This window comes from Dermacentor silvarum, chromosome 3 (genome assembly GCF_013339745.2).
Source record: "Dermacentor silvarum isolate Dsil-2018 chromosome 3, BIME_Dsil_1.4, whole genome shotgun sequence".
Lineage (NCBI taxonomy): Eukaryota > Metazoa > Arthropoda > Arachnida > Ixodida > Ixodidae > Dermacentor > Dermacentor silvarum.
The window spans coordinates 169,257,031-169,282,824 of record NC_051156.1 but is presented as its reverse complement, the minus strand read 5'-3'; the positions used below and the strand labels follow the sequence as shown (position 1 = coordinate 169,282,824).

At 47.4% G+C, this 25,794-nt stretch overlaps 1 protein-coding gene across 1 annotated transcript in view; it reads left to right on the top strand.

The window, feature by feature from the left end:
- The first annotated feature begins 5,463 nt into the window (after positions 1 to 5,463).
- Positions 5,464 to 25,794, top strand: part of LOC125944404 (uncharacterized) — a 31,433-nt gene continuing 11,102 nt past the window's right edge. The window contains exons 1-7 of the mRNA XM_049664842.1: positions 5,464 to 5,563; positions 10,535 to 10,795; positions 11,954 to 12,091; positions 14,969 to 15,076; positions 17,226 to 17,502; positions 20,415 to 20,558; positions 25,533 to 25,701. Of these exons, the coding sequence (XP_049520799.1) occupies positions 5,464 to 5,563; positions 10,535 to 10,795; positions 11,954 to 12,091; positions 14,969 to 15,076; positions 17,226 to 17,502; positions 20,415 to 20,558; positions 25,533 to 25,701 (1,197 nt within the window). The remainder of the gene's footprint in view (positions 5,564 to 10,534; positions 10,796 to 11,953; positions 12,092 to 14,968; positions 15,077 to 17,225; positions 17,503 to 20,414; positions 20,559 to 25,532; positions 25,702 to 25,794) is intronic.

Sequence of the window (25,794 nt, the reverse complement as noted above, 5' to 3'; positions counted from 1 at the left end):
AATTCGGTCACCGGGCACCATGCTAATACCCTGCGCATAATAAGTGAATCCTACTTTGAAAATGGGTGATGGCAGGTGCCACCACACTCCAGCGCATCATTTAACTTCATGTGCAACGTTAATATTAATTAAGATGTGTTAGTTGAAGCCCCCCGCTGTCTACTGTAGGCACATGATCGCACAATTCTGAGACTATGATAGCAATTATTGTTCGACACCATGCGTTCTGGCTCTTCTCTACCTATGCGTCACGAATATTCCAAATGTCTTTTGCGCTTACGTTTGCCATTTCATTACTGTCTTTAAACCACTCTTCTTGCGTGAAAACTGAAATCGTGGAAATTACCACGTATTTATATATTTGACATGCATATTCTGACATTCTTACAAAATAAGTGTAATTGTTGTAATGCAAGAAACTGACGGGCGGCGTCGCACACAGTGTTGACGAAAGCATTCGGCTTTTTGCGCTGACGGAATCAGGACTGCGTTGCCGTTCGCACTTGCTGTGTTTCCATGAGCGAGAAAATAATTAGCAAATAGAATACTAATCGTGTTCGGCGATTCCCAGTCTCAGAGTAGGACTCCTGAACATATCACCACTTTCGAGGTTGACAGCCATTCCAAATTCGTTGACGTTCCCCGTGACGCATTTTTCCATAAAAAAATCTACCATCACCATGCACGATTCGGCACAATTTGCTAGCACCACCATATCTTGTGCCCGTTATCCGGACTGCATACCTAGAACAATGGTGACAGCCTCGATATTCTCACTAAGCAGACATGACTCATGCTCGGAGCGGCCTCAACACGTGGTTTCAACAAGTTTCAGCAGCCCTTGTATATTGAACTTCATCAGCATCCGTCTATATTATGTACATGTACTGAAGGACGAAGGCCTCTCCCTGCTAGCGATCTCCAATAAACGACTGCTAAAATAATGCGAGCTTTCTTGCGGGCAGCGGCCGAACTACTCACTGGAAAATCTGGTTCGTAAACGAGGCTTAGCTGCGCGGCCATCATGTATGCTGCATCGGTTTTTGCCATTTAGCGTGTTTGCCAACGCCCTTATCCCTCCCTACTTATTGTTCTGCATCATATACGGACCATGCTCGCATATTAAATATGGAACAAAGAGTTTTATATGGAAATTTTTAATATGGGATTTATGTTTCTCGTGTTTTCTTTTTTTTTTTTTTTGGGGGGGGGGGTTTCCTTCATCGCAGATGCTGCAGACCGTTTCGTTTGTTTGCTGTTCTACTGGGATTGCAATTAAACAGACACCCAAGTCCACTCGATAGCGCATGTAAGACACACGCGCGATGGGTTATAGCGAGCGTTTCCAGACACGCGGAGTGCCGTTTGGGTGCACAAGCGCCAAATTGAAGTGGACGCACCATGAACGGCTACACGCGCAATCGCTTTGGCGACGGAGAGAAGGCCGTGCACCGCTACTCGCACTAGTACTGTGCGTACGCACAATATGAGAACACTAGCGTACTGGCTAAGCTGCTGTGTCGCTGTGTCACTGGTATAAGGACATCGGGCAGTAAACTTCAAGCTAACGTTGTGTAATATGTCACTGGGCGGTGACTAACGCCAACGGTTTCCCGTCGATCTCATCTCGTGCGACGCCTGCAACGTCACTGCCGGCGCTACTCGTCGAGCCAGCGTTGTGAGACGCCTGGTAGTTGTCAGGGCGCTGTTCCTAATGCCCGCAGCATCACCATTCTCCGTCTCGCGTGTAAATTGAATGGCATGATAGACGGCATTTAAAGGCCTCGTGCAGGCGCATCAGACGCAGTGCGCATAGCTTTACGGCCTTTGGGCGTTCGAACTGTGTTCAAACCCTGGTACACATTGGCAAACGTGTTCCCGAAGCCAAAGGACCGCGCGCCTCCGGACGAACAAAGTGGTGTCGTCTACAGGGTTAACTGCTCGGACTGTGGTGGTGCCAGCTACATTGGCGAGCGGGGGCGCCGACGTCGCACTCGACTCAAGGAACACTTACGGGACGCTACGAAAGCCACGCGTGTCACACGTGCAAAGACGGAACTGGGGGATCATTGTTTAACAAAAGGACACGTGTTCGATTTTGATAATGTAGCCACGTTAGCACGGGAACCCCGATGGGGCCCAAGAAAATTTGTGGAATCGTGGTTTATTTGTCGCAATCGATCTGCATGCAATTCTAACCGTGGCTCCCTGCCGGATGTTTACGGCAGTATCATGCATGAATAGGGTGTATTTTCCCATTTGTTGCCATTTGTGTACTGACGATGCCACCCGCATAGGTGGCGAAACGTCCATGTTTTTGTTATATTTTATTGTTGAGTAAAGCCAGTGACAACACGTTCAAGTATATCACCTCGTGTTATATTGTCCTTTGATCACCACTGCACACTTTGTTATTCGCGGAGAAGCCACCGATACAATAGTACTCAAACGTTCCCAACTTATTTCACTTAAATTTACAAAAGTCAGTTCAGCTTTCAAGTAATTTTACTGCAGTCATTTTGGGACGTTAATTTGTTGTCGACTGCACTGCGTTTCAAACCAGGATCAATTCAAACGACAATGCAAAGAAATACGGCTTTTGGTTTTTGGTTGGGAAATGTCTTTCCCGCGCATGTGCAGTAACAGCTTTGCAAGTGGTGCGATTGGGCATTATGAAACTAAAATTGACAGAACCCATCTCACATTGAATGTCGATCGCCGCTAATGAGTTTACAATTGAATCAAAATAGCGACACAACGCACTGACACTCTCGAAACGAGTTATGTATGAGGCGTGTGCTGCAGCGTGATGATGATTTATTGGCACATCTCTGAAAAGGGGCGGTGACACATATTCATCTATAACCTGCTTTATTTAATCAGGTATGCTTTACATACGCTTTTCATTCTAGCATTTTTTGCACACATCTCCTTAATCTTTTTTTTTTTCTCTTCCTTAAAACTTTTCTATACACCTTCCCTAAGAACACTCGGTGCCATCCATAGTCCATAGTTATGAGAGGGGATTGGTTTGCCGCCCTTGTAACATGGGTCTGGGGCTGCTGGGGTCGTTCGCTACCAGCCGGCCTTCGGCGCATATGTCGGAGAGCTGTAGGGCAGGTGAAGGATCCCGGGATAGGAATGGCTGCCCGATACCCAGCTCTGATTTTGCTTCCTTTCCCCTCTCACATCGCAACCTTTATACGTCCGCAGTGTCTCGAAATGTGCAGCAGACTGGTGGGCGGCTTCAAGGTTTCAGCCCCGGTCTCAGCGTCAATGGTAACTGGGTTCGAATTCAGTTGGTTCCCGATGATAATGACGACCTCAATGATTGTGGCGCAAACGCACAGAGGGTATACAGTGTACCGAAGAAGTCTGACCCAGAGTCTGGCGGGGCAGGCACAAATGCATTATTGGCGCATATAGACTTTCAAAGCTGAATAAATTAAAAACCCAATAAGGAAAACGAGATTTAGTGATCAGACGTTGATGAAATATGTTGTGACTAGACTATCGCGAAAAGAAATTAATGTCTCCGCCTTCTTTTATGCGACAAGCTAATGCGATTGACTGATCGCTTTCTTCATTGCCCATGCTATCATCATCATCGCAGTGGGTATGAGCCATTTTAGAGGTTCATCATCATCATCATCATTGCTGTCCAATGGAAGATCATAATAGAACGCATAATAGAACGCCATCATCGCAGTGGGTATGAGCCATGATAGAGGTTTATTATCATCATCATCATCATTGCTGTCCAGCGGAAGAGCACAATAGAACGCTTTCACGCGCATCTCGGTCTCCCACGGCCTGTGGCCAAAACACCCAACGCAGTTCGACTAAGATGGACTCGTCTTCCGTATTCGTAAGTCAATAATCGCTTGAAATCCTGCGACCAACCGAAGTTTGTGGGACAGGGGAAACTTTTACATGCTCGATCTCGATCACCGCCTCGCACTTGGAGAGTAAGGCACACATACACGACCGAAGCTTCTGCAGGGTACACTAAAGAATAGGCCAGAGGCTCTCTTTAGCCAGATTCGAGCATTTCGATGAGCGAACTTGTCCTTATCATTGTTGAGGCCGGTGCCCAGAGTTTCGACGGGAGGATCTGTATATACCCCTGTCAGACAAGAGACGAAGATTCTTTGTCCCCAAAAGCACTAGATAAGACATTAACCCTAGATTGATGCCCTTCGTTGTTCACGAAAGACTTCAAATGAAGATGGGAGTTGGAACTATAGACATGCCATTTGCTTAGTGTTACGGGATTTCCACTGCAAACCATTTGCAATGTTCGAAGACATGTGGTACTACATGTATTATATTTCAAAATTGTGCAAGATAACATTGACCGCATTTTGCCTTTCTTGACAGTGCTGTGGCGAATGCGCCAATGTCTTTTCTCAGTCTAAATAACCCATATAGTCATCGGCTATGTAGCAATACTTATACCCGTGCCACACGGGCAAAGTAAAAAGCACTTTGAGCGAGTGCACTTCAGCGCGCTGAGTGTCACTTTGGCGGTGCGCTGCTACACGAGAAAGAAAAGTGTTCTTCTTTCAAACTGATGGCCGTGGCGACCGGGAGTCAGACGGGAAAGCATATATTTATTAATATAAAAATGTGTGCACTAAAACAGTTTATTATTGTTAGAAACAACACCTTTACAAGCGCCGGCAACGACGGAAACTTGACCAGCATCAGTCAAAATGGCTCGACCCGCCAAACAACTGCGCAGCCATTACCCGGCGTGGTCGTGAACAGCCCGAAAGCGAGATTAGTTTTTTGATGTTCTTGTTGTTTTATTGCGGTGTGGTACATTTTGTTATCTTGTAACGTTAGCAATTTAGAACAATGTTATTAAAAATTACTCCCTACTCTTCTTTCAATATCTCTTTATGTATGTTCTAAGCAATGCTAACGAGGCTACAGCGCAGGTTGCCACACGGGAACGCTTTGTGTCTCTAAGCGTTCCCGTGTGGCAGCCTGCGAATGACACTAGCCCCGAAGTGCACTCGATCAAAGTGCACTTTACTTTGCACTTTAGTGCATCTTAAAATGCACAAAGTGCACTTTACAGCTGGCTAGTTCTGATACGACGTGTTTGAGAAAACTACCACGATTCTCGTGATAATTGAGAACAACAGCTTGCTCTTCTCTTTATTAACCTAGGGAAATGTGTATATCGCATCGTTATTGTCCTTATGATGCCCCAAAGTGGGTGTATATACTGCACTTATATTTGTTTATCTGCGTGTGACTCTGTAAATATATTTGTCTTAATTTGCTATTTTCAGTCGGACCCGAAAAAACAGCGCGCACTACAGTAAGTACGACGTGTACGGCTTATATCGTGAGTCTTTCTGTGGACGTGTTATACTGATGTTGAAGAAACCTGGTGGAATAACCGCCATTAGCAGGTGTCCACTGTCAAAAGGGGACCCAATAACTACCCACATGGCTGCGGGCTACAAGAAATCTTTTTTTAACTTGTTTTCCAGGGAGAGGCAAGTGGCAATTCAGTGCATGTTTGCCTTCAGTGTCATCGCCCTCTCAGGTGGGTGCATCTCTCAAGTGCATTCTCCAATAGACGTTTAGAAACGATGTAGACGTCACGCCATACTCAATACGTTTCTACCGTTTAGGAATACTGGAAGTCCTCCCTGTGACATATTCATGCTGCTATGTCTAGATTGTGTGTTGAAAGATACCTTTTTCCTGCCTGCGGCCGCCGGACGCCGGGCAAGAGTCAACGCATATGCGCGCGCTGTTTCGGCTGTATGAAGAACACTCCGACTGAGTGTCTGGAGTAGTACTTTTTCTCAGAAAAGGCTCAGAGATAAACTAGCGAAAGCGCTCTAAAAGATTAGTATCGAACAGTGCTTCAGCAGCATGCTCTTCTTGGTTGCTTTGCCCTTCCGTCACACCGTCAAAGTACGGGAGCATCCACAACATTCGTTTTATATTCGTGCTTTTAAAAAGAAAATCTTGTTCACGAACGGAAGCAGGACGCTTTTTAACGGTATTGGGACAATGAGTCAGCCTTCATCCATAGCACGAAGAGCGCTTGCGTCAATTTCACTGTGCGAGGCACAGGCATATACGTGATAAGCTAACAAGAATACATGAGTATTCACACGCGCTTGAAATGGTGGACTGAAACGTACAGCGACCAGCCAATACTCCGTCGAAGAAAGCACGATTATTTTGGAAAAAGCACGCGTGCTCTGACAGCGCGATCAACACGTGGCAGGAGAATGGCGTCCGCGAAGCAATAAAAAACAATCAAAAGTTTGTTTTCATTGGCCGTGATCAGCTGACGGGCGACGTGATGGTCAGCAGGTGGGGTGGTCTGACGCGCTTCATCCAGTCAGCGTGAGGGAAGAACCTGCGCGACGAAAGTAAGGAGGAAAGAAGTGAGATCGACGCACAGTTTTTGTCTGCGCGGGAATCTATACGTTTTCTCCTCGCCTGGCGGTTACGCAGTTGGGCGACTCGAGAGCGCTAGCGTGCGCGTAGAAATTTATTTCCCATCTTTAATAGCCAATAACGCTGCGATCTAAACTGGCAGTATTGTTTGACCAATGCATCTGTATTGGAAAATGTTACTTGTGGATGCGTCCTTGCTTGGCGGTTGTTTTGGCGGTTGTACAACTTGACGCTTAAAATTAACGCATTACGGTGTATGAATTTTCCCCCTAAGTGGCATTGTTAGTAAATCGCGTTGACTTGGACCAGTTTGTGACTGCGCGTTGCTCAGTTCTCATACAGACCCTTTTATCCACACTGGCAGCAATGTGCTCATGACCCCTGGAAACTTCTGGTCACGAATTTTTGAGAGCCAAGCACATTTAAGGCGTTCTTGGCGTCGCTTGCGTAACGCATCCGACTTCGTTGGCCGCTTCCTCGCACGCATGAAACGCCGGACTGTTATCGAAGGGGCCCGGTCTCTCATATCAGCTCGTCTGTGTGACGTACGCAACGTTGCTCAGGTGCGCGAATGTGTGCGTTTCGCAACATTTTGTCATTATTTCTGGTAAATCGGTACTTTTTTTGGTAATGCTTTATTTAGACAATTCATTGTCTGGGATGAAGGGGCTAAAGGCAGATGCAACTGCCTGACAGAGGCCCCCCTACCCTTAAACGCGCAAAGTTGCTCTTTAATGTTTCTTCATGGTTACGGACATGCGGCGTGAACGACGAGGGAGAAACAAACTACGCCGGATGGGCACGGAACTTCAACCATATTTTATTCACTGGAAACGGTTGTTTAAATGCGAACACAAAAAGTCACAGGCCTGCGCGGCACACGCAGCACAGACACAGCGTAAGCTGGTTGAGCGGCGCAAGAGTAGCTCCAATTTCGGCACCACACACAACAAGGTCTTCGCGGCAAAGTGTCTTCGCCTCAATTTTGACGAGAACGATCTTAACTGGCCGCCCGGCGTCGACGGCGAGCTGCGGCTTGTAATGCTCTCTGCACAGCAGTCTGCTGAGCTCGATGATGCCTGGTTGTAGCCGCGCACGTAGCTCTACGATTCGCTTCTTCAGCAGCGGTTCGTACCTTGCGAGGAGACGCCATAACGTGTACCGAAGAGGTACCCAGAATACGTGGCGAACATCTAACATCGGGATAGCGTTGATTGCGCGCCTCGTCTGAATCGCATCTCGTCGCACGCGGCTGTGGCAGGCACGTTAACTAAATGGCGCCACCGTACTGGCGGAGGCTCGGGTCGTGTGCGCCGGCTTATGGCGCGCTTATAAAAGGAATTTTTGTTCTGCCTGATAGCAAGCGCTTGCGTGGCTCAGTGGTAAAGTGTCCGACTCCCACGCAGCGGGCCTGGGCTCGATCCCGGCGGAGAGCGGATACTTTTTTCTCATTTCCGGCGATAGCGGTTACGGCCAAACGCCGGCGGCGGCATCATCGCGACCAGAAACGGCTATTGGAATGAGCCCATAACAGCTTACGCTGTAAAATGAAAAAAAAAAAGGAAGTGCGATTCTATAATACAACGACAACTGTCATCGCTAGGAAAAATCGCACATGAACTAGAAAACATGCAATAACGAGAGACGGGGGGTGATCGCCGCCCTCAATACCCCGCACCAAGTGGTGGTAACGTCGTGGAATTTGATATTGTCGATTTGGGTCTGGTGAACTTCTTGGAGATATTGAAGCTCCGCATTACATCATAAAGGTTTAAAAGGCTGAATCTGTGATAAAGTTTCGACAACACTTCCGGCACCATAACCACCCCATTCCGTGACAATACCTTGACATTCATGACGTAACACTGACGCACCAGCCCTGCGGTCTGGTGCAAAATGAAAAAAAAATGAATGATTGACCATTCACTTTATTAATAATTAGCTCATTTAAGCTAAAGGAAAAAAAATTGTCCTGAAAGAAAAATTAATCAGTGTAAACCTATTTACTGCGGCTCTTTTGTGACCCCTTAATTACATAGTTATCTTCGGTTCTCCTCTAACCTCCCAACACCCCTTGTAGAATACATTGCACGTTGCCTTCAACTTTTTTTTCGAAGTTTACTCGGAAGTGATTACGTAAAATATTCATTCTAGGTATTAAGCACGGTGTACATGTAGCTGTATACGGCAGGCATTGCCAAATCCTGACTGGGAGCTTACCACTGTCGTTGAAAAGAAAAGTGTACAATCATTGCATTCTACCGGTGCTAACATATGGGGAAGAAACTTGGAGGTTAACAAAGAAGCTCGAGAACAAGTTAGGGACCGCACTAAGAGCGATGGAACGAAAAATCTTAGGACTAACGTTAAGAGACAGGAAGAGAGCGGTGTAGATCAGAGAACAAAAGGGGATAGCCGATATTCTAGTTGACATTCAGCGGAAGAAATAGAGCTGGGCAGGCCATGTAATGCGTAACTAGGATGGATAACCGGTGGACCATTAGGGTTACAGAACAGATACCAAGAGAAGGGAAGCGCAGTCGAGGTCGGCAGAAAACCAGATGGGATGATGAAGTTAGGAAATTTGCAGGCGCACGTTGGAATACGCTAGCGCAAGACGGGGGTAATTGGAGATCACAGGGAGAGGTCTTCGTCCTGCAGTGGACATGAAATATATGATGATGATGATGATGATGATGATGATGATGATGATGATGATGATGATGATGATGATGTGTAACTAAAGAAGTTGTATACTCGTAAATTTGTCACTAAATTGATCTAGACCTCTTCATCCCAGACGGCTGGACGCAACCTTGAGGTATGTCTCGAAATCGCGCAGAAGGGTTTGGGTGCGAGCTAGTTGGCACGAATCATTCATATTTAAAACATCGCTCGTCCCGTGTTCTCCATCGTCCGTGTCTTTTGGCGCTGTTTCAAATATGAATGATTCGAAATCACTGAGATTGCGTGAAAATACCGGACGCGGCAGCAACATGGCGATGTACTACACGTAGTTCCACCTTCATCTCTGCGTTTAAGCAATGAAATGCACTTTTCACCATAACAAACATGAGTAAATGGATGTGCGGCTTGGGTACATGGAGACGCAACTTTTGGCATCTTACCGTGAGATATAAAATTTTAAGTATTGGTTTTCAAGTTTGAAACATAACAGTAGACAATAAAAACCACCTTGAAGAGCGAGTATGTTCCATAGTTACGTTCGGGTCTCACGAGGTTAAACAAACGCACCAAATTTCAGCGACATCAAATCCTTACAAAAATTTTGCCTCAGGGGTTGTTGTTGACATGTGGTTGAGCTCTTGGTGACTCAACGGTATTCCGTTGAAACCTCAATATTGGCTGGAATCCACACACTTGCTCAACGACATTGACACTGAGCGTACCAGAACAGTTTCGTCATTTTAGTTTGCGTTGACTTCCTGTTGTGTAAGTAATGACTGACAGATTCTTATATATTACATATACCCACTGAAATACGAAATACTCGAGTGCATGTCCTCATTTGCACAATAGTAACGAGGCTTTTTCACGGCACCAGACTTCCACCTGCAAAGACGAACATAACATATATTGTTATAAATCTCCTTAAGAGCAGCATGTGTTATGCTTATAAAGATAGCATATGATGTACTGCTGATTAAACTCTGTAACCAACGGATAAGGTGAGGCCCATAACTTATAAATGAGAACCTAAGCATATCTCGCACACTGTGAGGAACGAAAGTGTCAGAGCGGAGCTTCCTCGCCACTCCGCTAATGCCACCGAACAACAGTGGCGCATCATGCCATCCACTACGCACCCGCTCTCTCAACGCCAGTGACCAGAACACCTAAGCCCATTGGACGCCACGAATAAAAAAAACACTTAAGTAACCTTCCCGTTAATGCCGACAAGTAACTTGTGCGAAATTTCAGCACGAAAGAACAAACAGCGAAACCATTTATATACCTGTCTCCGTAATGCATGCGCGACGCAAATGTTGCATGGCCTCCAAGATTTGCGCGCACAAGCGCTAATCTCGAAGGTCATACACGTTGTAAGCAACCGTTATAAGCTGGTGGCGGTGTGCAGGCGTTCTCAAGCTCCTGGAGAGGAGCTTCCACCTGCCGCACACCCTGGTGCTGTTCGTGCTGACGACGCTGGGCTCCTACGGCTACACCTTCACGGCCGACTTCACGCGCATCGCGACCGACGCGACGCACAGCTTCAGCGAGTCCGAGCTGCTCGTCGTGTTCCTGCCGGCCCTGGCCTTCCACGCCACGCACGGAATCAACTTCTACGTCTTCCGGCGCTGCCTGGTCGAGATTCTGCTCTTCGCCGTCGGCACCACCAGTGGGTGTCGCATTTACAAACCCTGTCGCGAGCAAAAACTGCTTGATCAGAGAAGGCAAACAGAAATTTCATTACGGCAGATCGTCACTGGACCTAACTTTATTGATGTAACTTTATTAATGCGGAAGCATTATGTGGAGCATGAGGCGGAAAATCTGGCGTTGGCGTGACCACGATGGTCCAAAATGTCAAGCTCCCCAGGTGAGCAATTCGAGGCCATTGATGACGTCAATTAAGGCAAAAATTAACTAAGACAGAGTTAATTAAGGCGAAGTTAATTAGGGCATGGTTAATTATTATGTAGCTCATTACCGCAATCGAACACACAACCATAGGTGGGAGTCGGGCCCACGACCTTACGTTGTGCGCACCTTGTGGTCGACGAACACCGTTGGTTGTCGCAATCACACAATGCATCAAAACGTTTCAGTCGTGTAGTTACTCAACGACTGAAAGAGCATAGGCATCGCGCGGTGGCCTCAGTGCGATCTCTTTCATCCTCGTAGCGATAGCAAAGTGCGCCTTGAATTTTGGTGTGACACCCAGTTTGTATTTTTGTTGCCTTAAACCTACCGTGTAACGACCTTGTGAATATCAGTATCGTGATAAAAACACGAAACGGTGTCAAAGATTTATTTCAGAGGTGCTTATTTAGATGCAGTAGAATCGGGGGTTAGAATAAGGTGCATACGGGATATGTCCAAAAAGATCGTGCAAATATTAAAAAATAAGATAAATTACGCAAGCTTTCACCTTCAAAATACTCCCCATCAGACACAATACAGTGGTTTGGCCTCTTCTCCCATTGCGGGAAGCACCCTTGGAAGTATACTTCATTCGAGCGCTTCTGCAGCGATACCGTTTGAATTTTCCTCACGTCCCCTAACCGCCCCCGGAGAACCAGTTTACATTTGGGGGAACATAACGATAACGCATTCTGAAATCGTTGCTCATAGATAATCTTCTGATGCAAGGTGGACAGCTGGACGAGTTTGTTAAGCTTGTAATCAAGATGTATATTCTGTGGTTCGCAGCCTGCAAAGGTCCTGGGATGGTGCGCCATTTCTGCTCTATAGCTTCCTGTACACATGGCATGTTAAGATAACAGTGGCAATAACGTCCTTGGCGTAACAAGCGTTCTTCCGCACGTTCACGCAGTGATCAACACGTACATCATGATGGAGTACAACATGGCCGTCATGCGCAACAAGTTCGGCCGCCTCTGGTGCTTCATCCTGGGCGCCCTGCAAACTTGCACCGAGCGCGTCTCCGTCGCCGACAGCCTGCTCAACAAAGGTATACAATTGCGCACTGCACACATGGCATTGCCTCTACTCGGCCTTTCCTATAACTGGTACGAGTAAAATGTTTGGCGTATGGTGCACAGCACAGCGACCCTGCAACGAGCCCGAGAAGGCTTGTTGGGTTACATCGACATAGTATCAACATGATGCGGTGATTTCGTGGGCTTTGGGCAGCGGTCGTGACATGGATCTGCGGCACTACGATCATTAGCTTAAAATATGGAATGTGCGATTCACGTTCGAACGATATTGCGCACTCTACGAAAAAAAAGGAAAGAAAGCAAGTGCAACACGTTTGTAAAACGTTAAGGCGAAAGCCTGATTGCACACTTGTCCCACTTTTTGTCACGATTAAGATACGTTTATGAAGAATTGTGGCAACTGTCCATCGAAGCACGCGACAGTACTCCCCGAAATCGCCACACCTACTGGTAGTGGGCCAGTGCCGTCAGACCCTTCGCAGAGGGAGGGGCAGTTTGGGAACGCTGGCATGATGAGCGGCGTCGGAGCCAGCTATGGAAGAAGACGACGATGAACGCGCGAGAAGTGGCACGAGTGCGTCTCTGTGACCAGACCGCGTGACGTGTGCAATCACGCACGCACTAATAGGCACACCTTTAGTAAGCCGTAACCGTTGATCAGCCGTGGCTTCAGGGAACCGTGCTCGTCTCGCACCCTGGAAGTCTGGGTTCTCACTAGTTTACTTGGTTTATAGGAACCTGCCTGAGAAATGCATGTGACGTCTATACGAGCATTTGTTGACGTGACTTTACTCTTTGCGGTATCAACCAACTTTTCTTCACGGCGCAGTTTCGCCAAAGTCACCGAAGGGCACCGCCAACATAGCCACCTAAGGCTTTCACCTTAAGAAAGAAAGGCTGCGACATTACGTCTTGCAGCCTTTTTATTATCGCCTATAATTATCACGACAGCCAAGGTGTGTTGTGAGTTGTAACGATAGCATCAGCAAGCTGAGCAGGCCTGGCAGCCATGCCACGCCAACGTCCGCTATGTAACGTCAATGCCCTGCCGCCATTGGGCGTCTCAGTTCTATGACGTGAGAGGGGGAAATGCGGCATGCACCGTCCACAGCCGCGGAAATTCGAGTCGAGGGGAAGTCTAGCTGCTTCTATTTTTAAGTATCTGCGGCCGATAACTTGGGTTTGTGAGGGTTATCATAATTTATTTTGCTCTTACATCTCTGACATGCTGAGAATACAACTATAGAGCAGCAACAGTGACCTTAAAAGATGTGTTACAGGGTCTCTTTAGGCGTTAACAAGCAATGACGCAGCTGCACTTAAATCTCGTTATAGCGAAACGGTTTATAACGAAATAATGAATATAACGAAAGAATCTTAGTTCCCCTTGAAAGTCCCAATAGAATCCAATATGTTTGAAATTTCTTTTAACGAAAAATTTTTATACTTACGAAGGGATATAACGAAACATTTTCGCTCCAATATGACAATTAACCGCCCGCTTTGCACACAAAATACTGATTTGTTAAAATGCGCGGCGCTTTGCGGGCCTCTTAATGTACCAGTTTAAATCTACCGCAGCTGCGCTGCACCGGCAACGCCGCAAGCCAAGCCAAGCTGACCAAGCTAGCAAGCCTAACTTCTGTTAGGGCGCTGTGCGCACTCGTTTGCCTTGTTGCGGAAGCGGGCGTAGGTCGGTCAGCCCGTTTGCTTTTCACGCCGTGTTGCCGGTTACACGACAGGAAAATGACTGATGGTAGCAGCTGCTCGAAACGTAAACGGGAAGGTATCGCCCTGGATCAAAAGACTGCCATAATTAGAGTTGTTGCATCAGGGACGAAGAAAACGCAAGTGGCCAAGGACTTCGGAATTGCGCCGAGCACACTTTCTACAATTGTCAGCAGCAAGGAAGTGATCACTGGCGCTGTTGACTTACCTGTAGTGAGTACACCCTCGCATACAATAATTAGCCGTATAATAATTAGTCAGTGGCTATAACGAACTAATGGTTATAACGAAAAAATTAACCGCCCGTTCGACTTCTTTATAACGAGATTTAAGTGTATACAGATTGCTATTAGCATGCTGCGGCCATGGCGCTCTCCTATTGAGCACGAGGTCAGGGTTTCGATTCGCCCCCGCGACGGTCGAATTGTATGGGTTGAGGTACAAAGGCGTTCGTTCAATTAGATGAACATTGAAGGAACCCCGGGTTGTATAAACTAATCCGCTACTAATGCAGCGTCTGTCATAGCCGACTGTGCACATTGGAACGGGAAAAGACGTCAATCGTGAGATCGCTGCAGGTGGACGTGCATTTAACTGCAATTTTGCATTTCCCCAGTGTCCGCCTCAGTGACTTAGTGGCTATCCCGTTCTACATTATATATATATATATATATATATATATATATATATATATCCGCTGGGTACATGGTCGGTGATAACGTTAGACTTACCTACCACGTATACTTATTTGAAATTCGATATCGCAATAAACGAGAAAATAATGGCCAGTTTTGTAGATGCGTCTTCCTTGTATGAATTACTTAATTTACTGCTCGACGTTTTGATAGGGATGTTATACTCAACTTCAGAAGCTCTTCGGTTGAAAAAAAAACGTTTCTTTCCTATTTTTTTAGACTACTTAATATGGGACTAAATATGTTACGCGTACGCACGTGGCGTCCGAATACTACAATCCTCACATGATAATTTCCTTTATTTCTCCAACTTTCGCTTCAAATTTTTGCCGCGTAAGTTCAAATTACTTATGCAAAATGGCCACGGGCGGCCGATTGCCCTATATTCGCGTTTCCTCGTTGACTTGGGCAGGGACCGTTTAGGTATGAAAACGCGCCCGGCTCAACATTCCAACTTCTTTGCAGGCAAGCACCCGATGATCGCCACCATCTTGAACGTGGAGACCTTAGTAAGCGCCATCCTGTCGTGGGACATTCTGAGCATCATCATCCGCCAAGCCCAGAGTCACAATCGTGAGACACATGCTTATACTGTGACGCCTTGCTCTGAGAACACATTTCGCGCAGTGCAACCATCCACACGTTTATAAGGTTTCTATGTCTCTTGAGTCAGTCGACCTTGAGCGAAAACGCGTCGACGACATGAAAGGTGCAAAAAGGCTACGAACCCACGACCTTTGGTCGGAGTGGAACCCTTGGCCTTTGGTGTTAATGAAGGCGAAGTTAGTTGGGTCACAGTTAATTAAGATAGAGTTAATCAAGGCACTCGAACCCTCGACCTTTGGAATTAAGAGGGATGACTAGCTAAACGAAGGCTAAGCGAATTAAGGGGGATTTTTATCCATCGTGAATGCATCGGCACTTGGGCTTTCGCCTTCAAGTCGTCTTAGGGATGACATAAGATACCCTGTGAATTTTTGACGTTACAGGAAAGAAAAAAAAAACGTCGTAAACAAGGTCTAGGCGACTATGTTTCTTTCGTACGAGTAGAACGAGTTGTAGCGAACTTCCAAAGACAGCTGATTTAAACCTCGCGGGCAGGTTCGCCCAAGATTCAGGATCGACTTATGGTATGGTATATATTATGGTACAAGAAAGAGAAGAAGAAAAGCACGCAGACTACATTCACTGCCGGAATCAGTGTAAACAAAGCTTTCGCTTCCACTCCGCCGCCACGCCCTGATGACGTCAACGCTTGCGTCATACCATTGGTGCACGGGACTCTACTACTCGTTCCTCCCTGCTCTTCTCCGCGTCACACTTCAGCCTCCTACTTCCTCGCTACCCGGGCCTTCCTTTCCACAGTTCAACGAGCACCGGCCACCGACCACAGCATCAAAACCCGTTAGACGCCCCAAAGAAATATTCCGTATAAAATTGTTTGTTTACGAGAAGCTATAGCCTGAAGTTCACTAACGAAGTGGTGATTAAATGCCCGTTGCGCCCCATCCGAAATCCATATTGGCAATATCGGCGATCGGGATCGTGCAAGGAGGATACGTATCCTCCTTAGGATTGCGTTCTGCGAGTTACGTGTAAGAGGGCACTATCGCAACACTGAATCTCTCTAGACTGTTGGGTTGCCCTTCCGCAGGAGCCTCGCAAAGTTCGTGTTTTTGCGATGATATGACTTAGTTTCCCAGGAAACTGCGACTGAAATGGTCGCACAATTCTTGCGTAATTCAGATAGCCCATAGCTGTACCGGTTGTATCCCTGCTCACGGCATGCTTGGCGATACTGCAAGGTATTCTGCCACCCTGCGCCGGCAGGGTGTAACGTGTTCTGTAAAGAGGTGCAACACCGGGGTGTTCTACTACAGGGCAATCCAGTAAAATTTGGTAAATTGAAGGTTCTTTCATGTTGATAAGCAATATTGTATTTTACCAATTACTTGACTACAATTTACCAAATATAAATTTAACATATTACATGAACGCAAGCTGATATGCAGAATTTCACAATGATGGCAGCAGTCACGTTATACTTTTACCGCTGTTTTCTTCCTCTTTTTTTTTTTTTTTTGTCGGACGAAGAGTTCTTTCCAGTAAAAGTGGAACTTAAAACACCTCGCAGCACTAATTAATCTCTTTGGCATCAAACAATACTTTCCTTTCAAGCGAGAGGTGAACAACGTCGTGCAAATTAAAACACCCGTGTCAAATAACAGAATAGAGCAACAATCCCATAGCCGCTCTGACATGCGTTCATTCGCGAGCAGGAATATCGTGGAAGTGCAGTACGCGTATACATGGAATAGCATTGTGATCGACCATTCATATATACATAGTCGTCCCAGACTTAGGCTAAAAGCCCCTTATATTGTATTCAAGACATCATAACAACTCTCGCTCAGGCTCAAAGCCTACAGATTACAGATATCTGCATTATATCGGCCGCGTTCGCTATCGCCGTATAAGCGTTGTACTTTTACCGGATTAAATTCAAGTGAGGTATTTCCTCTGAATGCGGGTGGTTCTGTGCAAACGGCAGCGCTACAAAAATGTGCACAACTATAATTCTACCAATTTTGTTCTCGAGTAATAGTCGACGCCCCTGTATCAGGAAACTCTCAAAGACTGATGACTTTTGCCCGACTGCACGCACGCATACAACAGTCGTCGAGCGCTGGAGCTACACGCATCGTCTCGCTATCACCCGCAGGCATCAGCGTGCTCCCGCTGCTGCTGGAGATGAACGTGTCCATGGTGCTCAGCGGGGCATGTGGCCTGCTGTGCGCGTTGCTGGTGAAGATGACGCTGCACCGCTGCCGCTTCCACCCTCAGAGCATGGTCGTGTTCATAGTGGCCTCGTCGTACGCCCTGTTCGCGTTGCTCAAGCTGTACGGCGGCTGCGGCATCCTGGGCGTCATCTTCTTCTGCGTCATGATCAGCACCGACACGCTCATCACGTCCACGGGGCTGGAGGACGAGCTCAAGCGGTATATACAGTCCGGGCATGTTACTTCGGGGAATACCTGTTGTTAGCGTTCAGTGTAAGCAAAATTACAGCGCCCTCTATAGACCGTTTTTTTCATGGGCGCCGCCATTGCGTACTCAGTGGCGCCATCTATGGGCAGTTGGCATGCTGGCTTGGGCGAACGCCCGTGTTGTATGCTGTGGTATACGCTCGGCGGCAGTTTCTGGTGGATTTATTCACTCTCCCGCGGTCTATTTAGCATGCAATGGTGTCTTCTATGTGGGGAATGGTCCTGTGAGGCCTAATGAAGGAATTTAAGTCTGAAGTAATTAAGCGGCTGGGGTTTCTGCTGGCGTAAGGGCAGACGGAGACACCCAGCGCGAGGTGTGCGCGTTTGTTTGAGCTTACAATCAGCCTCGAATATCAGTTAGGTATTTATGAAAATTAGTTTCATAAATGTTACCTTACTTCAGCATTCTCAGCACCGTAATTCTAAGCTCTGGTTTAGCTGCAACGAGTAGTTACGAAACATTTGACGATCCTAACAACATGGGTACCATTCTGCTGGCCAATAAGTTGTGCTGTTTACTTTGACAAGCGTTCAAGTTATCTGTAGATGCATTGGGCGACTGCCTTGCTTGTTGGGCAAGGTTTCCACCTACAAATAAAACAGTTTGGTTAATAATAACCACTTACCGTACAGTGTGAATCACACTTCACGAGTGGTCGAACGACCAGCTGCAGACTGCGCCGGCGTCCGAGGCAGTACTAAATGCTGTGTTATTCTGTTTGTTCTATGTTTGCTCTATCTGTTTGTTCTATATAGCGCATGGTTCAAGTGGTCCAAGCATGCAGCACGACCATGCGAAGTCTTATTGCGTCGTTATCCCGTGTTCTGTTTTATTTTGCCACAAAAGGAGGATATATGAACTTTTTTTTTTTTTTTTTTCTGTCTCGTAAGTTCAGTCATCTACGACGCATTCACCCATCTTAGGGAAATTGTGTCCTTACAAATAGCTGTTGGATTCTCTTTATGCGACCCCCTTTGTATATTGTGCCTTACAGGGCAAAAAGGCAATGCCGATCGAAGCACGAAGCTTGTGTGTATCATGTTGGTTTGCCAACCATAGTGCTCGCTGTGTTCAGCAAAGCCTTCGGCCTCTTGCGGGAGGCTAACGTAGACATAGTGATTGGAAGTCTACTAGACTTAAAATGCGTGAGAACGCTGCCGGTGGCTGATGCAAATGTTTTACAAGTCTTCGTCGAGTGAAAACCGATACGTCCAACATAGTTGACAACACATACACACACCGCGGCTGATGATGCGCGTCGCATTTTTGCACATCCAAGAGAAATGTCCAAATACTGTAGCTACTGCTGCACCTAAAGGATACACAGTGGTTGTTCGAAGACCTCGTAAGAACTGAAATCCTGTAAATTGCACTCACAGCTAGCTAAAACGCCTCAAAATCGTTCCGCAGCGAGCGACCGGCCACACATTTCAAGCCGCGCCGCGCCGGCTCGCACAAGCCAGAGAGGAGGAAAGGCTCGTCGCGCCCCCTTTCCTCATCGCCCGATGAAAAGGTCTATAGAACCAAAGATGAAAATTGTGCAGCTCTCACTGACCGTGTGAATCAATATTATGTAAAACATTTTGCGGTTTGCTATCTACGTCTCGTTTGGGGTTGCGTGAATTGTTACCAGATGGCACAACGTGCTCGTGCAGGGCGACTTGTGTGTTTGACGAGAGTGTACATGTAGGATGGCAACGACAAGACGACGGCAGCGAAGAGGTTTACATGACGTTTGCAAACGTTTGCAGCACCTCAACTTCCTTGCATAACTTTTAGGCACAGATTTTAGAATATTATGACTCGGCACTGAGATCACACTTCTACAAACCGTGTCTGGTAGAGTTTCTGAAGCGGACAAATGTGTTAGATTAGTTCACGACCTGCGTGAAATGGTCACATTGTTTATGGGCCCAAATAGTCATTGCCTAACTGACGGTGAACCGTGGTACGTTGGGAGTGGTAGAACGCACCTATAGGTTGCCTCGATATCGGTACTATCGAGGCACCCTAGAACGCACCCACGAACAAGCGCCGCCTTTTGGCCTTTGCAGGAAACACATCCACGTTGGAACGCAAGCGCTGCCGATGGAGCAAATATTGTGTACTCTGTGGCTGTGTATTCGGCCACGGCCGATCTGCAGTACGCGCGCATGCTCTTTTCTTACGGCCTTAGCGGGCGCCAAAAATACAACACATACTTGTTTCTACATTGCCGTCCTGACGCTATCCGCTAGAGGGCGTCACGAGTCGTGTGCGCGCGCGAACGTGTTCAGACATTCTGGCCGTGCTCAAATGCATCTAGAGGTCTGTCGCGTGAGGAAAGCAACCTGGCACAACGAGGTGCATGCATCCGATCAGAAGTCTCTCGTCGTATTTTTCAGCAGAGACAAGCCAGAAAACAGTGCGCCATGCAGCATGAATTAGACACTTGCTAACCAGGTGCTATGCTTCGTTCCTCACGAGGTAACCAGTGCTTGCAAGATGCCATGTTCCTAATCATTCTTCGAATAGCTCAGCGACAGAGACAAGCTTGCGCGAATGAAGAACGTCATTTATGCTGTAGAGGCATGCGGCTTGGCAGTCATTCGCTGGTCGAAAAGAGAAACCGCGCGCATACTTAAGACCGGCCGTGACTTGGCAGGGCCTCTGAGATCTGACGATGCTCGGTTAACAGCGCACGTTGCCAGATCTCGGTTGCCATGCATTCGGTCACGGCTGGACTGGAGCGCGCTGGGGTACTCCCCTCCGCCCGCATCTCGATGTCTCTTGCATTCTCCGCATGGACATATGCCTTACATTCTTAACAGCTCACGCCGTGTAATAGATTGGCATCCTCGACAGGGTTCACCTTTTCACGCAGGTACTGGGAGGTGCTCCATGATACCAGTGAAGTGATATCGCTGCTGTTGTGTGCCCTCTATATCGGCCACGAGATAACACCCAATGTGAACGCCGCCGACATAAGCACATCGCTCTTGACGTACTTGGTAGCCGTCGCGTCCCGGTGAGTGGAAGCAAGCCGTCGTTATATACACAAGGATTGAGTGATTGATTGGTGGTCACCTACGAACAACAGCGATCGCTAAACGCTGTTTTGGCCACAGACAAAATGTACTCACATGAGGAACGTAGACGCAAACAGCGACGCTACTTGTTAAATAGCATTGAATCAAGAAAGAGTACATGTATTCAATAATTTATTAGAAATGTGCGCATACATACTTACGCGCTTGTTACATTAAGCGCTGACTAGCTGCGATACTATGCCGTTGTTAGTTTGACATTGCTTTCCTACTCCTGCTAACACTTCGTTCCTAAGATGCGTGTGCATATTCACCCTGCTAGAACATTTTTCTGGGTGGCCGCCTTGCTGTACCGCACCGTCTGCTGTCACTGTAGAGGGCCATCCATTAAAAGGCGATATACGTCATCGGTAGCCAATCATCTATGCTTTTCGACATCGATCACCATCCATGTCGAAACGAAGAAAGATATGACGCCTCCAGTCTGGCCATGGCTTTGATAATGGCCTGATCACGGCAGCCGTGGCCCAGTGGGTGGGGTGCCCGGCTTGGATGTGGGAGGTGCGCGGTTGGATCCCCACCATCGCACATATAAGGCTGGTACAGTAAGAACCCATACCCATCCTGCCGGCTTTCCAGGGGCGCGTTTCTTGGGGAGAGGTTCGCACAGACCGCTATATATGCTCGCTGTGCACAAACTGAAAAAAAAAAAAAAAGAGGGGGGGGGGGGGGGGGACGGAGTTACCTGAATGATGCGTAAGCCTTTCGTAGTAACTACGTGGTGCTGAGTGCTCACACTCTACACTGCTAGTAATCCTAGCACTTTCTCAGCGGCTGCGGTCGTCTTGGCGCCATTACGGTAAATGCGACAGCGCTGCGGCGACACAAACTGCTGCGGAAGGCGACGCAACGTGAACTGATGAGGCAAGTAAACTATATACTGCAGGTGGCGGCGCCAGGTACGCTGATGACGTTCCGATCCGCAGCCACTTCTGCGCCACATTTCTGTCTTACTGAAGGTGCGCCTAGTGCGTGCCTGATTGCACACGTCACGTAGTCACATATACGCGCTCGTGCCACTGCTCGCGCGTTCGTCGTCTTCCACAGCTGGCGAACTTGAAAGCGATCGTCTCACGCGGAGGACGGATGAACGCTCGGACAGTTTTTCTTGTTTGGTAACCATAGAAATGCTTACGCACTTAAAAAGTCCGGAAATGACGAAATGACGGAGCACATCCTAATAGAATGTCAAGATATTCATTCACCCAGGACGATCCGCAGGAAACTTCCTCCTTCCTGAAGCGCTGTTATTCAATGCGGATGGAAGCATCACCCGTCAGCGGCCGAGACGAGCAAGTATATTGTAAGAAAATACAGGGAAGAGTTTGGCAGAAGCGGAGCTGTTACAGGCATAGGTAACCGTACAATATATAGAGGTTTTAATGAATAGAGAAAAGATCGAAACACGCAAAATACTAGAATATGTATGTTTACAATACGTGGTTAGCTTAGGCAAGCTATAGGTGACTATTTGTGGGATGCCAATCACCATATACAGCCAGCTATTCTGCACTGGCAAAATACCACAGCATGGCGTTACGTTGACACCGCTTATGGAGCCAGCAATACAGCAGTGGCCACAATTACTATTTCTCAGAAGACACGCCATCACGGCCATCCCAACACTTCTCTTGCTAGGGATATATCTTGCAGTTGCTCATAGGGATTCAGATGAGATGGAAAATTGGCGTTTGATACGTGCGGGAGAGTTCGTCCTTTAATGCAACCATACAAAAAAGAAGTGTGTACGTTGGCTTCAAAAAAAAAAAAAAATGTCGTTGTTATTAAAACAAATTACGCAGCATCTCCTCAGGGAGTTAGCTGAATGATGCGTAAGCATTTCTTAGTAACGACGTGGTGCTCAGTGCTCAGTACTGCTGGTGGATAATCCTATAGCACTGCTCAGCGGCTTCGGTCGTCTTGGCGTGATTACGGTAAATGCGACAGCGCTGCGGCGACGCGAACTGCTGTGAAAGGCGGCGCAACGTGAACTGATGAGGCAAGCAAACTACTGCAGGTGGCGGCACCAGGTGCGCTGATGACGTTCCGATCCGAAGCCACGGCTGCTCCACACTTCTGGCTCACTGAAGGTGTGCCTAGTACGTGCCTGATTGCGCACGTCACGTAGTCACATATACGCGCTCGTGCCCGTGCTCGCGCGTTCGTCGTCTTCCACAGCTGGCGAACTTGAAAGCGATCGTCTCACGCGGAGGACGGACAGACGCTTGGACAGTTTTCTCGTTGGGTAACCATAGAAATGCTTATGCATGAAAAAAAAAAAAACGTATATACGCTTGGAGGGAACGCGCGCATAACTTCCGCCCCGTGTTGACGCCCTGGAGCGCGAGCTGCGTCTGGAAAAAAAAAAGGAACAATGCAAGCTAGCAGAACTGCTTAAATACATAGAATTTCCTACTATGATTACTAGAGGGAACACTGGCGTTCTACGGGAAATGCAATCTGGGCGGTTGAGCCAGCTGGGGAATTGCGGTTAGTGCATGCGTAGATTTGCCTCGACTTCGTTCATGTGGCTTCTTAAGGCTTTGAGACGTTGCAAAATGTTCAGGGAGATATCGCGTTATGTATGCCCCAATTTGCAGCGACTGTGCATGTCCACAGAGTCTCCTTGCCTTCTACGTTTAGAAAAATAGGATTCCTTCGAAATTAGGGCTAATAAAAAGGCAGATAAAGCAGTAAAGAAGGCCACAAGATTGTCTGAAGCCTCAAGCGCGAAGATCAGACAAATCCATGTATTAAGCATCGTTCCCATGGCAACTGAACGACAACAGCGCCACAATTCCCTCTAGTAACCTTAGTGGGAATCTCTAGGCCTAAATATGCCGAGGCTACTTAGGCCAAGCTGGCTGCAGCCGCCATTGAGCATTGTGATGTACGGCGATCCTGTGCAGAACAATTGGCTGAATCACGCATCGCCGTAGCCACCGGGGAGGGCAGTTAAAGACTCGTGGTCAGAGTGTTACTTTATGTACCAGGTACATCGTTTTATTTGTAACACATAAAAACAATCGTCATATCTAAAAGTGCCTGCCATTTTTTGCTGATATAGGCTGCGTGGCTAGGCGGACAGTTGCAGCAAAAGAATGTAAACGGTAATTTCGATAATTAAGTTTATAATTTTACCTTTAGGGCGCATGCTTCGATTGCCACACTGAAGCGAAGAAGTAGTGAAGTCATGTCTGCTTAGCAGAAATCCTAAGACTAGCACCACTTTCGAGTCATATGAGACCTCAAAATGAGCCAGGACAGGCATTGGCGTTCCAATTGACTGTTTCCCAAAAGAGTGCCTCTGTATAACAGTTCGGGACGATCTTAAGTGTAACGCCGAAGCACTTTTTAGCAGCTTTTTGGGACAGATACTTCACCAGATTAACGAACTTATCGTTGAAATTTTTCTTGCTGCTAAAGTCCGCCTAACCACTTTGTCTATATATCTGCGAAAACGGGAGGGTCTAAAGATTTTTTTTAGCTGTTCCCCATAAAAAGAAGCGCCTGGTATACATACACACTAGGTGGTCATGGTCAGTGCGCTGGACAAAACCTATGCTCAAGCGCTGACCCAGACTGACATGTAGTATAGTATATATAGCAGCAAGGAGCAAGAGTGGAAGTACGAGGGGAGAAAAGGAGTGTGGAGAGAAGGAGCGGGAGTGTTACAAAGCAGGAGGTGAAAGGTCAGATGTATAGTGATCGTATCTATAGTGCTTCAAGTATCAAAGCTGTGAGAAGGCGTATTACAAAAAAGTGTGAAAGGCAAACAAAACAGAGATTCACAGAAGGACATGGAGGCGAAGCGATCGGCATTGCATCGAACAGTGGAACAAGGGCACATGTCTTCGTCCGGAAGGCATGTCCCCTTGTCGAATCGTTGGTTTCAGGGACATCCTCTGTTCTATACCACCGCTGATCAAAGGGCAAAGGGCATACTCGCCGGAGCGCTTCTTTGACAAATAGTTACAGCATAATATTTGACAATGACGGCTATTCGTTCATTGTGCCTGCAAATAGCGCAGTATCCATCGTGCACGCTTCGTCAGCGTGTCACAATACCGATCCAGCGGGAAAATTGACATTCACTTAAGTATCCTTACGTGATCTGAATGCGAACGCATCGGGACTTGTCTAAGTTATCACCTTAAATTAAAACTCCACCTTAATTCAACTTACTCCGGCTTGCTCTAATTTGTACCAACCTTAATCCACCTCAGTCTAACGTAATCCACTTTAAGCCACCTTAGTCTACATTAATCTACTTTAATCCACTTTAATCCAGCTTAATTTTCTTTAATACACCTTAATACAATTTTGGGAGTGGGCCAAGTCCGACCCCGTGGCTGTTCACCGTGGGATTTCGCAGTGCGAGCCGCAGCAGGTCCAGCGCTGGGAAGTGACGTCATCCCTTGGTCACGTGGATTTCGGTACCATCGGGTGATAACAACGGACGCCGGATTCTCCGCTTCATGGGCCATATAATGGTTTCGCATTAATAAATCAGGACCCAACGCATCCAGCTTTAAATATACTGGTGGAAAGCTAAAATAATATTTATCCACACAGCCACGCTATGACAAATAGTTCGTGGCTGCATGCGAGCGCGCATATAATGGGCAACATACTGCAGAGACTCGCGTAAGGGCCGCACTTTTCTTTCGCAGTTATGACGAGATGGCTTTCGCCATCTAGTGGCGGCACGCGGAAGTACGCAGCGCGCGAAAATTCGTTGACGCGCGCGCGGCATCGGCCGGGGCACCGAGCTCGATTGCTTCTCCGTTGGATTTTTTTTTTTTTTTCAAATTTCGGGCTGCCAAGTTGGGGGTGCGGCCCTTACACGGGTGCGGCCCTTACACGAGTCTATACAAGTCTATGCGCACGTGCAGTGCCGTGTCGGTGGTGTGCATGCTGCCGTTCCTGTCGTCGGTGCGCTCTTCGTCGCGTCTCGCCCAGGCGTTGATCCTCATCTGGCTGGGCATGCGCGGCTCCTACCGCATCTTCCTGTCCTTACACTACCTGAGACTGCTCAACGTCTCCATCGGGGAGGCCACGCGGGTACGAGCATATCTCTGATGAAACTCGGACGGACAACACTTACGCTCAAGTACAACATCTTTGACTGGTGCTGCCCTAGCTTGCTCGGTCACT